Raw genomic sequence first — 14,913 nt, 5'->3', positions numbered from 1 at the left:
GCTGACATTTTTTAATTTAAAATTAATTAATTTAAAATTTCACACATATATATATATGTATATACTATTATATTTATTTGTGCTTTTCAAAGATTTGCATGTCTGTGAATTCAAAATCTGCCATCAAGGAAATGATAGAGTTTAATGTATAATGTTATGTTCCATGTTTACTGTGGATCAATGCAACCTAGTGGACATTTAAAGACACAGAATAGTTTGTTGCAGGTGAATGAAATGCAGACAAAAACACTACAATGATAAAAAATACTGTAAAAGCAGAGTGATTGTTGAAATACTCTGAAATGTAAATACTGCTAAATTAAAAGGAAAATATAAATTAACAAAAGAGGAAGTGATGTGGACGTGAAGACACATCATTGGGTAGAAAGGTCTGTCATGGTTCCCGAGTCTTTGACTGTCTTTAGATTTTCTCTACGTTTGTGTTTTTGCTGAACTTTGGATTATGGTTGTGTTTTCTGGGTTGTTGATATTTAACTTCCTGTTATATCCTTTTTATTTCCTTTATAAATGATACAAATGTCTTTGAGATTATTTGATGTCTTTAATTCTGAGCTTCTGTTCCAAAGATCTTCAGATTCTTTCTGTGTTTTGTGGGTTTATGACGTCCTCGTGGTTTTAGGTTTGTTGATCTCCTTTTGTGCTCCATTCTGTTCCTTCAGTCTCATGTTTGTCTTCTGTCTCTGTCAACTTCATATCTTTGAGTCTTGGTGTCAGTGTTTTATTTCCTCTTTTATTCTGATGTTCTGTTGTGACTCGTGTTTTGGGTTTTCGTTCTACTTCCCCTGTCTCATCCTCTGTGATTAGTTTCAGCTGTCCTGACCTGTTTCCTCTCCTCTCATTATCTGCTGTGTATTATTGTCTTAGTCTCTCCTTGTCCTTTGTTTCGTGCTCTCGCATAACTGTGTTTCTCCTCCTTTGTGGTTGTTTTGGAAGAGTTATTGTTTTGAATTGTCTGTGCCTGATCTGTGGTGGTTTTGTATCTTGTAGAAGTTCATCATTAAAGATGCTTAAGTTTATATCAGTTTCCCGAGTCCTGCATTTGGTTCCACATCCTGTCTGCCACACAGTTTTTGATAAAGTCACAGAATCCAGAGTACTGCTGATTGATCTACATCTGCATTTGCATTATATGTTAGCCTGTAGTTGGCAATAAATAGTGCCTTTGATGACTATTTACCCCTTATGGCATGGCTATTCAACTAAAAGGTTAGTTGGGACAGATTTTCAAACCGAGGACTTTATCTGGGCCAGATATTTTTTTTGCAGCCAGTAAGCAGCAGATCATGATCAATTTCAAACCCACACAACTGTATTGAAAAACAAGTAATTTTTTATTCAAACCTTCTTCTTTTTTTTTTGCACATTTCAAATAATAACAAAAAACATGAATCCTGTCAGCTACAGTCAGGAGAAATCGCTACAGTCCAAGTTGGGATTTCTTTGAATATGATTGTGTTTTAGATAAAGCAAGTGTCTTGTAGTGGAAAGAGAAAAATTATGCGGGACATTCCTAAAGGGAAAAAAATCCCACAAACCTTAAAGTGCACTTGAAAAGCTCGCACAAGAAGGCTAACCTAGCTTACCTTGAGAAGGTAAGGGAGCACACTCAACCCTCATCCCCAGAAACAGAAGCTAACCCCAGGCAAGGCAGCGTGATGCATCCTGAGACAACTCCACAAAAAACATTAATGCAGTGCTTCCAGCAGCGACCTGATGGCTGCTGGTTGGTCAATTCGCAGGAACATCACAAGCGAGAGGAAGCGTTAGAGAAGATGTTTATTGAGACTGGGATATCTACACAACTGTGTGAGTCAGTTGCCTTCAAAAAGTTTAGCAATTCACTTGAACAAAAATTATGAACACCCGGTGTTGCAAGAATTAGTAGTCTCATTGGGGCCAAGATATATCGTTTATAGTTGCCTGGTATCAATGGTTGTTCATCTGCCCTAATTTTATTTTATTTTTTTAAAGAACCCATAGGTGGGAATGTGAGTTGTCTGTCTCTGCTTGTTAGCCCTGTGACAGACAGGCGACCTGTCCAGGGTGCAGGGTATGGTAGCTGGAATAGCAACATACCCACGGATAAGCAGAAGAGCATGACTGGTATGATGAAACTGGGATTTTGTTGCACTTAATTATTGCAAAAACGACTAAAACTATAACTGAAACTAATCAAAACTAAACTGAAACTAAGGATTTTCAAAAATTAAAAACTAAAAACTAAACTAAACTAGCAAACAAATGGTAAAAACTAATTAAAACTGATATAAAATTGAAAATCTGAAGTCAAAACTAAATAAAAATAAAAACTAATGAAAATTGCAAAACTATTAAAACCCTGAACGGGCAACCTTGCGGTTACAGATGAGCTTCCCAACCCCCCGAGCCACGGTCGCCCCTGCTGCTAGACTGAAAAAAGTCTGCTCTGATGATGACCAGGCTGCAAATGAAATGATCAGAAAACCAAAATAGATCTTTGGGCTTGTATCAACTGTGAGTGCTGAGTGTGATGTAATAACGTGGGAAATGTTCTGTTAGACTGCACAGCATATCTGAAAACTATTGGTGACGAAGTGAATTTTACTTATTTAGAGAAGACCTTTGGGTAGACCAGAAGAAAGAAGGAGTAAGAAGACTGACACTTCCTACATGCAGTGAAGCAGAACAGCTTTAAGATTATAAATGTTTTGGGGTTTTTTGGGGTTTTTTTTGTTTTTTTCACAAAAAAAAAAAAAGTTCGTTCTTGTTGTCGCGTTGTTAACATTGGTTCCCCTCTCGTGCTGTGTTTTCTCTCGTGAGTTATATTCTTGGATTTCTCAGTTTAGTTTCTTATTGTTTTGTATTCCTTCCAAGCCTGCATTAAAGCAGAGTTTTTGAGTTCAAAAAAAAAAAAAAAAAAAAGATTATAAATGGGTGTGGGTCACACTCAGCCAAGATTTCGGGTGAGCTCATTGTGAATCCTAGCCCCACCCTATCATGTGATTTCCTGAGGTCAGGTGGCCCAGGATGTGAGTGGGCGTTAAGGCGTCTGGGAAGGGATCTCAAAACTGGATTATAGATGGCAGAGAGTTGGTGTCGTAAACCCCCGCCTCTGTTCAAAGATGGTCGCTCACAGTGGACATAGATGGCTTCTTTCACTCCTCTTTCAAACCATCTGTCCTCTCTGTCCAAAATGTGAACATTGGCATGTTCGAAAGAGTGACCTTTGACCTTTAGATGCAGATGGACCCGTGGAGGTGGCTCTTTTATGCTGTGCCATGTGTTTATGAAGTAGCTGTTTGGTCTCTCCAATGTAGAGGTCTGGGCATTCCTCGTTACACTGTACAGCATACACTAAATTGTTGAGTTTGTGTTTAGGAGTTTTGTCTTTAGGATGAACCAGTTTTTCTCTGAGTGTGTTGCTGGTTCTGAAGTAAACTGGAGAGTCACGCGTAGAGAAAACTCTCCTGACTCAAAGAAAATTAATTTTAGCAAAATGCCTTTTAAACCAGCGACACAGAATACTTTTTCATCAAAATTGTTTGTCAATCATACTCTACTTAATACACGATCACATTCTTACTGAATCCTATAGCTTAAATGTCAGAGAGTCAGAGATCAGTGTGTCCTGTGTGATCTCATTCACTCACAAAAAACCCCCTCATACACACTAGGTTTATTTTTCCTTTGAAGCAGGCTAACCCCCTGACAGCCTCCAATTTCAGCCCGCCTCCTTTATCTCCCCTTCATAGAGAATGGCTCAAATCATTACCAAACAGCTACTGCCACTAGTCAGGTCCACTCAAGTCAGTTGGCAGCTGGACTTGAGTGGACTGCCAAATGGCTGTGACATATATCTTACACAAAACACAAAAGGATGCAATAATTGATATGGAAAATAATGCCAAGCCAATGTTTACTGGGAGAGTCTCCCAATTATTCCACACATTCTACAATATCTCTGTCTCTGCTAACATATTGATCAAACATATTGATCAAATTTATATTTTCATTCATTTTTTCAAGAAAGAATAAAGTCACCAGCAAAAGCACACAAAGAACAGAGTGATTTAGGCTCTATAAATCACATGTAACACTGGAGGTTGAGCCTTTCACTTCACTTCTGGCCGGAGAGATCTCAGTCTCCATGGCACTGCCTGACAGTCTGTGTGCCTTACACAAACATAGTTAGAATTTCACAGAGCATGATATTTGTTTCCACAGCACAGGATTTGTTTATGAGCAAAAGCAGAAGTAGAGTTAGATACTCAGTCTAGCGTGCCTCGATACACAAATGTATTCAAATGACTAAAATGTTGAAAGCAGAGACTTTATCCTAGTCATCCAACAGTCCTGCATCATTTCACTAAGCATAAATTATGGAGGGCCAGGGGTGACAAAATGAATTCATTAAATATGCTAGTAAATAATTAATTGAATGTTTCATTCATTCGTTTAAATTGAAATTAATTAAATAAATATTTCAGTAATGACTTTTTGTCCATTGGTTTAATTTAAAACATGTAATAAATTATTTATGTATTTATTAACTTATTTATTTATTGTCCAGTTTATTAACTCATTCACTGCCATTGACGTCTATAGACGTCAATTACGTTTTTCAATGGGAGGGGCTAGAATACAACCTCGGGCAGCTTGTCAGTGAATTTTATTTTTTCATATATTTGTAAATAAATTGTTTTGATAAAACATAACCTTTCTCAGTGTTATTTCTGTTTTATAGAAGTGAAGAACTATTTTATATGTTAGAGGTGTCACAAAGCAAGAAATATTAGTGTCAAAGGCACTTTTCTGCTTGAAATGTATTTTTCACAAAAAGCTCGTTTTCTCCCTTTTTTTGGTCAAAACAGGCATTTTTGGTGGAACCCACCTCTCTTCTACAGATGATTACTAAAGAATGGAAAATGGTAGAAACAAGCTTTTTTTTTGGATGAAAGAAGAAAGTCTGTTCTTCATTTTGGTAGGTTCAGCGTTTATATGATCATAACACACAGTTTTCTGTGGCTCTTCAAAAATGAGTAAAAATGCTCAAAAACCCTGGCAGTGGGGAGTTACCTGATTTGAAAATGGCTGGCAGTGAATGAGTTAATTAATGATAGGGATAAACTGATCAGATATAAAGTATCGGTATCGGTCTGATCCTGAATTAAATTACTGGATCAGATATTTGAGAGAAAAACAAAAAAGTAATCCGATCCATTAAATATCCCAAAAGCACCTCATAAAACGTGCGACATGGCGTAACCTTAGCAGTTGGAGCAGTATACTTAGATTAAGAGTTCTTTCCAAAATTTTAAATAAAAAGATCAGTATCGCTGAACTGTGAAATATTTTTGGGTGCAGTGCAATTTTCGCATACAAGAATAATAGAATAGCCTCAGTGTTTTGTTTTTTAAAAAGCAGCAAGACATTGAAAAACAGTTTTATTGATTATTAAATGGATCGACTATAGCGGATTCATATCAGTATCGGCAGATGTCCAAATTTATGATATTGGTATCGGATTAACTGTGCCTCACACCCAGTTTAAGATAATGGATGAATGTTTATATGTTCTGGCTTGGTGAACAGCTAGCAGCATAGTGTTTTCTGCCCCTTTTTCCTGTTTACTCATAATGACGCCTTTCATAACTGGAACATACAAATCCCTTCATCAGTGGATCATTCATTCAGGGGAAAGTCACACTCTTGTACTTTGATATTCAAATCCGATAGACTACAAAGAGAGCTCCCTTTTAGTGTATATCAATATTTACTTGAGAGCTGTCTTCATGAAGACATCAAATAGAAAAAAAATGTCTCATGTAATTTTAAAACTTGTAATATAATTTCATGTTTGTGGTACAGAGGTGATGTGTAGAGAATATTTGAGATAGTTTTTCTCTTTGTACTCAGAAAAAAAATATTAGATTTATGTTACGCAACTCTTATTGAAAAGAGGAACTAGCATAAAATGTTTATCAGCTTGTTCATGAGCTGCTGAAATAATAAAAATGAATGATTGTGTCTAGGGCAACACGGTGGTTAGCTCTGTTGCCTCACAGCAGGAAGGCCTTGAGTTCAATTCCACCATCAGGCCAGGGTCTTTCTGTGTGGAGTTTGCATGTTCTTACCGTGTTTGCGTGGGTAGGTTAATTGGAATCTCTAAACTTCCCACAGGTGTGAGTGTCAATGTGTTGTTAATGTGTTGCGACAGACTGGCAACATGTCTCTCATCCTAAGACAGCTGGAATAGGCTCCAGCCCTCCCGCGACCCTCGAAAGGATAGGTGGCAGAGAATGAATGGATGAATTCATATCAAGGAATAATAATGTCCTTGTCCTAATCATGTTTATGAGATGATTAGGTTCTCCTCTTGGATTCACTGAGTCTTCTCATGTCTGACAGTTTTAACCTGTACTGTTTAATTTCTTTAATCAGGCTTTTATGTATGTCATATTTCTGTTTTTCAGGTCAGTGTTGTTGTCAGTGTTGTCCGGTCTGTCAGAGACAGCTGGGGGTGGTCAAATGGGAGTGATTTCTCTTTCAGATACTGGGATGATATAACATGATATACCAAGTTCTGACTGTGGGGTTTCTGAAAAGAACTAAAACGAACGGCTCTGCTATAATTTCTGACATAATGAAGACAGAAAACAGCAGTGACGTTTCTGAACGCCAGTGAAGTTACTGAAGTTGGGCTAGCTGGTATATAATGATGTGCTACATGATCGCTAGCGACAAAGCTATGTTAGCATAATATAAACACAGTGAAGATGGAGGCTGAACGCTAACCTTTTTCCACTCAATAAAAGTTAACGTGAGGGTTCCTGATGGTTAGGACCAAACTTCAGCCAGGAGAACGACTCAGATGGTCCGTCCGCAATACCAGGTTAGTCATTAATATACTGCTGCATGGGCTGGGCTGTAGTTACATTGTAAAAACTAAGCTTTAAAATGATTAGTGGTAATAAAAACCGAGAGAGACCGACAGTGATCACTGACTGTTTTAGGGGCTTGTTGAGATTAAATAGAATAAGATACAAAGCATTAAAACATGTTAAAAACACAACAGCCTAATTAAAAGCAGGGTAGTTTGGGCCCGGAAGCAGGTTTCATCACGTCATCACAAAAGATCAGGTGGTGATGTTAACTTGAAGCATTTTCGTGTACAACTTTTGTCTAAGTGCTGAGTGTTGCATTCAGTAAAAATGATAAATAGGAAAGATGTATTTCCATTTTCTTTTCTCTTTATGCTCTAAATAAATTTTTCTTTGTTGATCTATTTCATTGTGGGTTGTTATTCAGCTTGAGTCTGTCTGGACATCCTCCCCACTGGGAGTAACATGATGACGAGTGTTCCTCCTCTCGCATCCACACAGCCCACTGCCTCAAATGTCCCAACAGCTCCATTTGCTCTCTTCCTCTCGATATGCCTGCAAATATGACGAGAAACACCTGCAGTCAGAAGGAGAAGGACAAGTCCTGAATTGGAGGATGAGAGAGAGAACCACAACCACACACACACACTATTGACGCTAAATTGTTTGGGTATTTATTTCCTTTTTTTGTCAAGTGCTGATGGCAGTTTTATTTTTGCCTCAGAAATAAAGACAATAAAACACTGTATTTGACTGAAACATTTAAGTGGACACAGTCTCAGACCTACTGCAGAGACAGTCACACTGACCATACTGCTGGACGACACCAGCGAGATGAAGATCTAGATGACCTTCACAGCTGGTGAAGCCAGCACACAAAGATGACCCAAAAAGAAGCAGATTCAAAACAGAGGCTTGGAGTGACATGAACTTTATTTACAAAGACATGATTTAAACGTGAGAGACAAATATTAATAAACATGGGCAGGGGGCTATATACACGGTTGATACAGGAGTATGAGCACAAAAACTATGAACATGAATGAGGGGCTATATACAAGTGTGTGACCTAGGTGCTGGGACTAAGAAAAAGACTATATACAAGGACCTGAGAATAACACTATAAATAATAACATGAGCTAGGTAGGCAAAAACATGAACTTGGCAAAAAAAGGAAATCAGAGCTAGAGCATGGGGGCCGAGTGGAATAAGGGACCTGACGAATAAACAGGGATAAGAAAAAGGTGGTAGTGAGAAACATTGTTTACAGGTGCATGAGATGGGGAGGAGTGGCTGCAGAGCTCCGGGTGAGTATCGGAATGATCCTGCTGGAATTCAGAGTTCCAGGAGGTGAAGCAGGGAGGTGAGAGCGAGAATGGAGTCTAGATTCTAATCTATTAACAGTTTAATAGAAGCAGGCTTTACCTGAAGTTTTTTTTTTTTTTCTTTCAGGAAACAAGTTGAACTAATAATAATAACTTGCCTGACAGTATCATATTAAAGTCCACATGCACAATGAAAGTCTCCTTTTCACTGAGCATGATATTTGTTTCCCACTCACAGCAAAGAATTTCTTTGCAACTAAAAGCAGAAGTGTTAGGTGACGGCTGTGTGCGGACAGGGATAGGACCCAAGATGCAGACTCCAGAGACAAACTTAAACCAAAACAGCTTTAATGCTGAACGCAAACATAACATAACAGGAAAAAACTCAAAATAAACTATCACCGGTGGACTGGCAAACACACAGCAAAATAAACGGTAGATCACGACACGGACACAAAGAAACACAGGGCTTAAATACACAGAGGGAGCAATCAGGGAATGAGTAACAGGAGGGAAACACAGCTGGGGCAAATCAGAACTGACGAGACCAAAGAAGCGTAAAGTGAACACACCGAGATAAGGCAGAGACCTTCAAAGTAAAACAGGAAACACATAACACAGACTGAACAAAGACACAGACTCACATGCAGGCAGTACAGAGGGAACAGAGACGTGGGACCAGGGCAGACACAGACACTGACTGGACACGGGGATATAGGAACTAAGGTTACACAGAGACGCGAACTAGACAAGGGGATACAGGTGACAGGGGAGACAGAACAACTAGAGAAGACAGAGATAAACCAAAGACTAGAAAGTATAAATAATATAATAAACTCAAAAACCCCGGGGTCAATGACCCAGGCATCCTAACAAGAAGTAGAGTTAGAAACTCAGCCTAATTTGCATCAATACACAAATTTATTAACATTACTCAACTTTTGAAACCAGAGACCTTTTATGCATATGAAAGTGTAGGATAATCACAAATGTGTGGAAATAAATGTAACCAGCCTCTCACACAAACAGCTGGAACAACCTCTGAGTCAAACCCAGAGTTAGATTATTGTTATATACACCTTCTTTTTTTTTACTGGCTTTTATACAGAAGTAAGAAGACGTCTACAGATTGTTGATGCTGTACAGCCAACAATGTGTGTTCAGACAGATTGTAGTTTATGATTTATACTCATTTGTTAGAGCTGAATAAAAATCTAAGAGGACTTTTTGGAACTTTGCTGAAACAAGTTTAACTGTAAGGTTGATGGAACCAAACTTATTATACTGAACTAAGAGTAAAATTTAAACCTAGATGTGAAAACAATATATAGTTAAGTAGAATAAAAATAAAAACTGGACTTTGAAAAAAATAAGTCAAATACAGTGAAACATTTTATTCGATTAGGAATGCTAAAATAAAATATAGTTTAGTATTGTTTGGAAAAAAAATTATTACAACTTGTCTGAAAGGCAGTGAAAGTACATGCACTCATTTTGCCTCTGCAATGCCGTCCATACAAAACAAGAAAATCCACTCTGGAAACAAACTAAAATTAAACTGAATTCAAAGCAAAAAGTAAAAATGAAATAATCATTTATAAAACTAATTATACAAATCAGAACTATAATAACAGAGTCACTGACAGTTGTATGATGAGGTAAACCTGAAGCATTTTTATGTGCAACTCTAGTCTCACTGTGTTGCATTTATTATCAACTATAAATGGAAAAGATATATTTACATTTTCTTTCTCCTTCCTGCTCTTGCTCGTTCGACAGACAACAGTGCAGTGTTATATTTATGTTTTCAACAGCATCACATCCCCGTTTCATATCTGATATATACACTGGATCCTTCTGGTGAAAATTTTTAATATTCAAATGTTGACCTTTGGGAAATAAGATCTCTGTTTTAGTGTAGCCCATAACATTTACTCGACAGCAGTTTTCATGAACACACTGAGGAGTGACATCAAGGAGAGAACTAACCAGATGTAAGTTTAATTTTGTTTATTTTGTTTTTTTGTCATTTTATCTTTGTACATAAGTACAGGTCGAATGTAGATGATGTCATTACTCAGTTTTTTTTTTTTAATTATTTGACGTAAATATTTGAATTAATCAATTTATATTTTGCGACCAAATATAAAAAGAAAAATATTTAACATTAGTAACGTTTCAGTACAGTCGAGCACTGAAATTTTTCCACTACGCTCGTCTAGTATAAAAATTATCCAGACTACAAAAGCTAAAATTTGGGACTGATTGTGGGTAAAGGTTCACTCATGATTAGCCCAAAAACTCAATATCAGGCTGAACCACAACATGCACTTCTTTAACCAAACAAAACTTTTCAAAGGATTATCTTTATATTTAACCATCATGTGTAAGTATTAAAAACTTCACAGTCAATGAAATATAACACACAATATAAAGCACATACAAGTAAATTACTAAATGCATATGAACTTGTGTTTTTCAATGACCTGGCATTGGGCACTAATTTACAAGCATTTAGCTGCAACTCTTCATTCATCTTTCCCTCTGTCCTCCTCCTTTCTTTATTCCTCTACATTACACTGGGCGACTTGTTTAATGTAATATGTGGAGAGCGTTTAAAGTATTTCAGTTCACTTTGTATCATAATAAATTCATGATTTGGAGTTTGTATGAATATGTTTCTGCATTGATCCTTTTTGATTGTGGTTTGCATATTTCAGCCTGACATACACTGTTCATGCAGCACATAAGAGTTACCAAACTGGCTCTATGTCAGCTCAAATATGTCTGATATAAAAGATGCTGCGGAGTTTATTAATTATTTATTTTATTTATCAGCTCAATTTCATCTGGTTTAATGAAAACATTTGGACTCCTGACACTCTTTATGAACCCTGTGGCTCAAACAGCACAGCATTCATGAGTTTGAGTTTATGGTTGTCAAACTTCTATCTGATTGATTCAGAACTTATAAAATCTATATAATTTGCACAATGAAAGTCACCTTTTCACTGAGCATGATATTTGTTTCCTACTCACAGCACAGAATTTGTTTACAACTAAAAGCAGAAGTAGAGTTAAAAACTCAGCTTAATTTGTATCAACACACACATTTATTAAAATTACTGAAGTTTGGAAAATGGAGACTTTTTTATATAAAAGTGTAGCGTAATCAGAAATACTTGGAAATAAACATAACCAGCCTTTCACACAAACAGCTGTAATAATCTACAGGCTGGCCTGCACGTCGGAACTGGATAAGTGGTTAAGAGGATGGATCCATCTTAACATTATATATTATAAGAACTTTATGTTTTTTATGTAATAATCTTAATTTAGTTGATAACCTGTAGCAAGTACCTGAGTAACTGTAAAGTGGGTACTATTGTTATAAACACCTGCTTCATGAGGCTGATAACATCCAAAGCGTGTGTATATTAAACGTTGTTGAACCTGAAAAGACTTGTTTCGTCAAATAAATACTGTCAGTTTGAGAGGTTTGGATTAAAAATGATTAGATGTCTGAGTAACTGCAGCTGAAACAGCGATGTCATGATTCATAATGCTTCACACTATTTTTCCTTATCAGGCTTCTTCTCATATATATTTCATATTTCCTACCATGATATATTGATCCATCTTTTCTTTCCTGACATAAAGTGTGCATCAAAGACGTTCTGTTTAAATCTTTGTTTCCTTGAGCAATAAAACATCACTTTCATCTGTCAGATCAAAGATGCAGTGGAGTCTGTATCTGCTTATTCTGATGGGTAAGTGGATTGTTTCATCAAATGTACTGTTTTAAATTTAAAATGAACACAGATGAATGTTGGTTCATTAAACATTTGCAATATTTCTACCAATGTATTCACTGAATATAGATTCATGTTTATCTGGCAAACCTTTTCTCCATCATCTAAATTAGTTTCTTGCATCAACACATTTCTTTCAGTTTTTGGGGGTCAGTTTCTTGTTGACATGTCAGCTGTATAAATATCATTTTAGTGAAGAAGCTCAAAGATATTTAAAATGATTCGACCAAAATGTTTGACAAATCATTGCACTCATTCTCATTTATATGACAGTTTTAACCTGAAAAGTTTAATTTGCTAATCAGATTTTTATTTTATCATATTTCTGTATTTCAGGTCAGTGTTGCCTCTTTACATGCCGCCTGTATGAGTACCACTTTATTAAAGAAAACAAGAGCTGGTCTGAAGCACAGAAATACTGCAGAGAGAAATATACAGACCTGGCCAAAGTGTTTGACATGACAGACATGAGCAGACTCCGTAACTCCACACAGAATCAAGGAGAAGCCTGGATTGGACTGAACAACAACACAGGTGGAAACAGGACGTGGCGTTGGTCTCTGCCAGGAGTGGAATACATTCATAATGACAGCAGCTGGAATCTGAATGGAAGATACGGTACTGTTAAAGAACCGCCTGGGAACTGTGGGAGGAAAAGATACGATAATGGAGATAAAAAGCTGGCAGATGTTTCATGTGACAGTACTATGTGGTTCTTCTGCTACGATGGTGAGGAGATGTGAATACTACTAAACGTTATTATAGTATCATGATATTAAGTAATCACATAATTGTCATTTCAGAAAAAAGTTTCAGGAGACAAATAATTGAAGGATGTCATTGTGTTTTATTCTGTTGGTTTTACAGGAATGAAGAAAGACAATAAAACATTCCATTTGATTCAAGAGCCAAACAAAATTTGGACAGAGGCTCAGAGCTACTGCAGATCAAATCACACTGACTTGGCCAGTGGACTCGATCAGGTAGATGGAGAAGAAATGAAGACCCTGGTTACGGCTAAGCACTCTCAGTTTGGCGCATGGGTCGGTCTGTTCAGAGACAGCTGGAGGTGGTCAGATGGGAGTGATTTCTCTTTCAGATACTGGGATATGCAGTTATTCAATGATGAACAAAGCAACAAGACATGTGCTATGACTCTGTTAAACAGATCAGGAAAATGGAGCTCTGATGAATGTGGCAAAAAAAAAACCCTTCTTCTGTTATGATGGTGAGTTTTACAATGAGTATATTTTTACAATACTAAAAATACTATCAATACGAAGTATTTTTTCTACTTATTTTTTGTTTTTCATAATATAAAAAGAAGTAGTGACTGTAAAATAGCCACAGCACTCCTTGCTCTGTCTCCTTTTTTAATACCAATACTCATTGAAGTTATTTATTTTTAACAGATAATTTGATCCTGATCAAAGAAAACAAGACCTGGGAGGAGGCCCTGTATTACTGCAGAGAGAACTACAATGACCTGGTGTCCATTACTAACTCAGATAAACAGGACTGGATCCAGGAGAAAGTCAAGCAGGCCAACTCTACCTACGTATGGCTGGGACTGCGCTACACCTGCACTCTAGGTTTCTGGTTCTGGGTCACTGATGAGGTAGTTGAATATAAAAACTGGGACTCTGACGGAACGACTGATGGCTGTGACATGTCTGGAGCCATGAATAGAGAACGCCCACATAAGTGGTCCAAACAAGCTGATAATAAAATGTTTAATTTCATCTGTTCTAAGAAGTAAAATCCTCTCTGATTCTTGATCAAAAGGGTTTGCATTTATTTACTTTGTGTTTGGGGTGTGTTGATTTTTAAAAAGTTTCTTCAAAAGCATTCTGGGAAATGTGGATTCAAGTAGTTTTGGTGGGAGTTTGTATGGTTTGTATTTTGTACCTCACAATATCTAAAGCTGCTTGAGGTGACTGTTGTTGTAATTTTTTGCTTGGTAAGTAAAAATGGATTGAATCATATTTTTATATTTTTATAAAATATTGCTGGTAGTTTTTTCTTTGTTTGTTTTTAAAAATATAATTTTAGACTTCAAAATGTTAACTTTTTCACTTCTTTTACTTCAATGTCATTTTTAATAATTCATCTTGGCACTAGCAGCTCAAACCCCAAATTACTGTATTGATTCAGTAATAATTGAGGTAAAACCATAATTACAGTTGAGAAGCTGTAATTGTGATTTACTCGACATGAAAGAAAAGCTAAATATCAAATTAATATAGATTAAGTAGCTTAAAAGATCCAATTTCATAAGGACTTCCATTTCTACATGGAAACGGTTTTATGTAAATGCTATAATGTATAATATTATGAAGTTTAATATTAGTTAGTATATGTTGCATTAAGGTAAAATCCCAAGGTAAAGTTCCTCATCCTTGTACAGTGCACAGTGGTACCTCACACCTGCTGCTTATTGTCTTCATCAGCTCACTGGTATTTAAGAACCAGCTGATTGCACCAGACTGTGTGCATGAGTGATGAGCAGGCTCTTTCTTCTTTTTGTTCTCTTTCAAATTGCAGTTTTTCTGCTGTGAGTAGTTCAGACTGAGTCTGGTAAAACAAGGCTTTGTGAAGCTCTGAACCTTGTTGAACCACTGTGTGAAAAGTTGATTGAAGCTTCAGTTATTACACTCTTGGGGGACATCTACTGGTGACAGTAGTTGTTGTACAGCCAAATGAAGCCTTACAAATGTGATTGAAATATTTTATAAAATTGTAAGAAACAGAAACTTGCAAACATTATTCAAATGTCCTGATTTCATTTGATATGTCTTTGGTGTTTGTATCTCATTTTAAATACTGCCTGAATATGTTAATCTATAAAATAATGAGGAATAAAACATGTTAAAAAGAGAGTGTGAAATCGATCTG

The 14,913-nt window shown here is 36.6% G+C and overlaps 1 protein-coding gene across 1 annotated transcript; it reads left to right on the top strand.

The window, feature by feature from the left end:
- Positions 1 to 10,163: 10,163 nt before the first annotated feature.
- LOC113014085 (C-type mannose receptor 2-like) lies at positions 10,164 to 13,777 on the top strand. The gene is made up of 5 exons (XM_026155384.1): positions 10,164 to 10,200; positions 11,936 to 11,976; positions 12,355 to 12,747; positions 12,886 to 13,215; positions 13,431 to 13,777. The coding sequence occupies exons 2-5, from the start codon at positions 11,943 to 11,945 to the stop codon at positions 13,775 to 13,777; spliced, it is 1,104 nt and encodes a 367-aa protein (XP_026011169.1). The 5' UTR covers positions 10,164 to 10,200; positions 11,936 to 11,942.
- Positions 13,778 to 14,913: the final 1,136 nt, after the last annotated feature.

This window comes from Astatotilapia calliptera, chromosome 3, assembly GCF_900246225.1.
Source record: "Astatotilapia calliptera chromosome 3, fAstCal1.2, whole genome shotgun sequence".
In the NCBI taxonomy this organism is placed as follows: domain Eukaryota; kingdom Metazoa; phylum Chordata; class Actinopteri; order Cichliformes; family Cichlidae; genus Astatotilapia; species Astatotilapia calliptera.
This window is presented reverse-complemented; position numbering and strand designations above follow the sequence as displayed.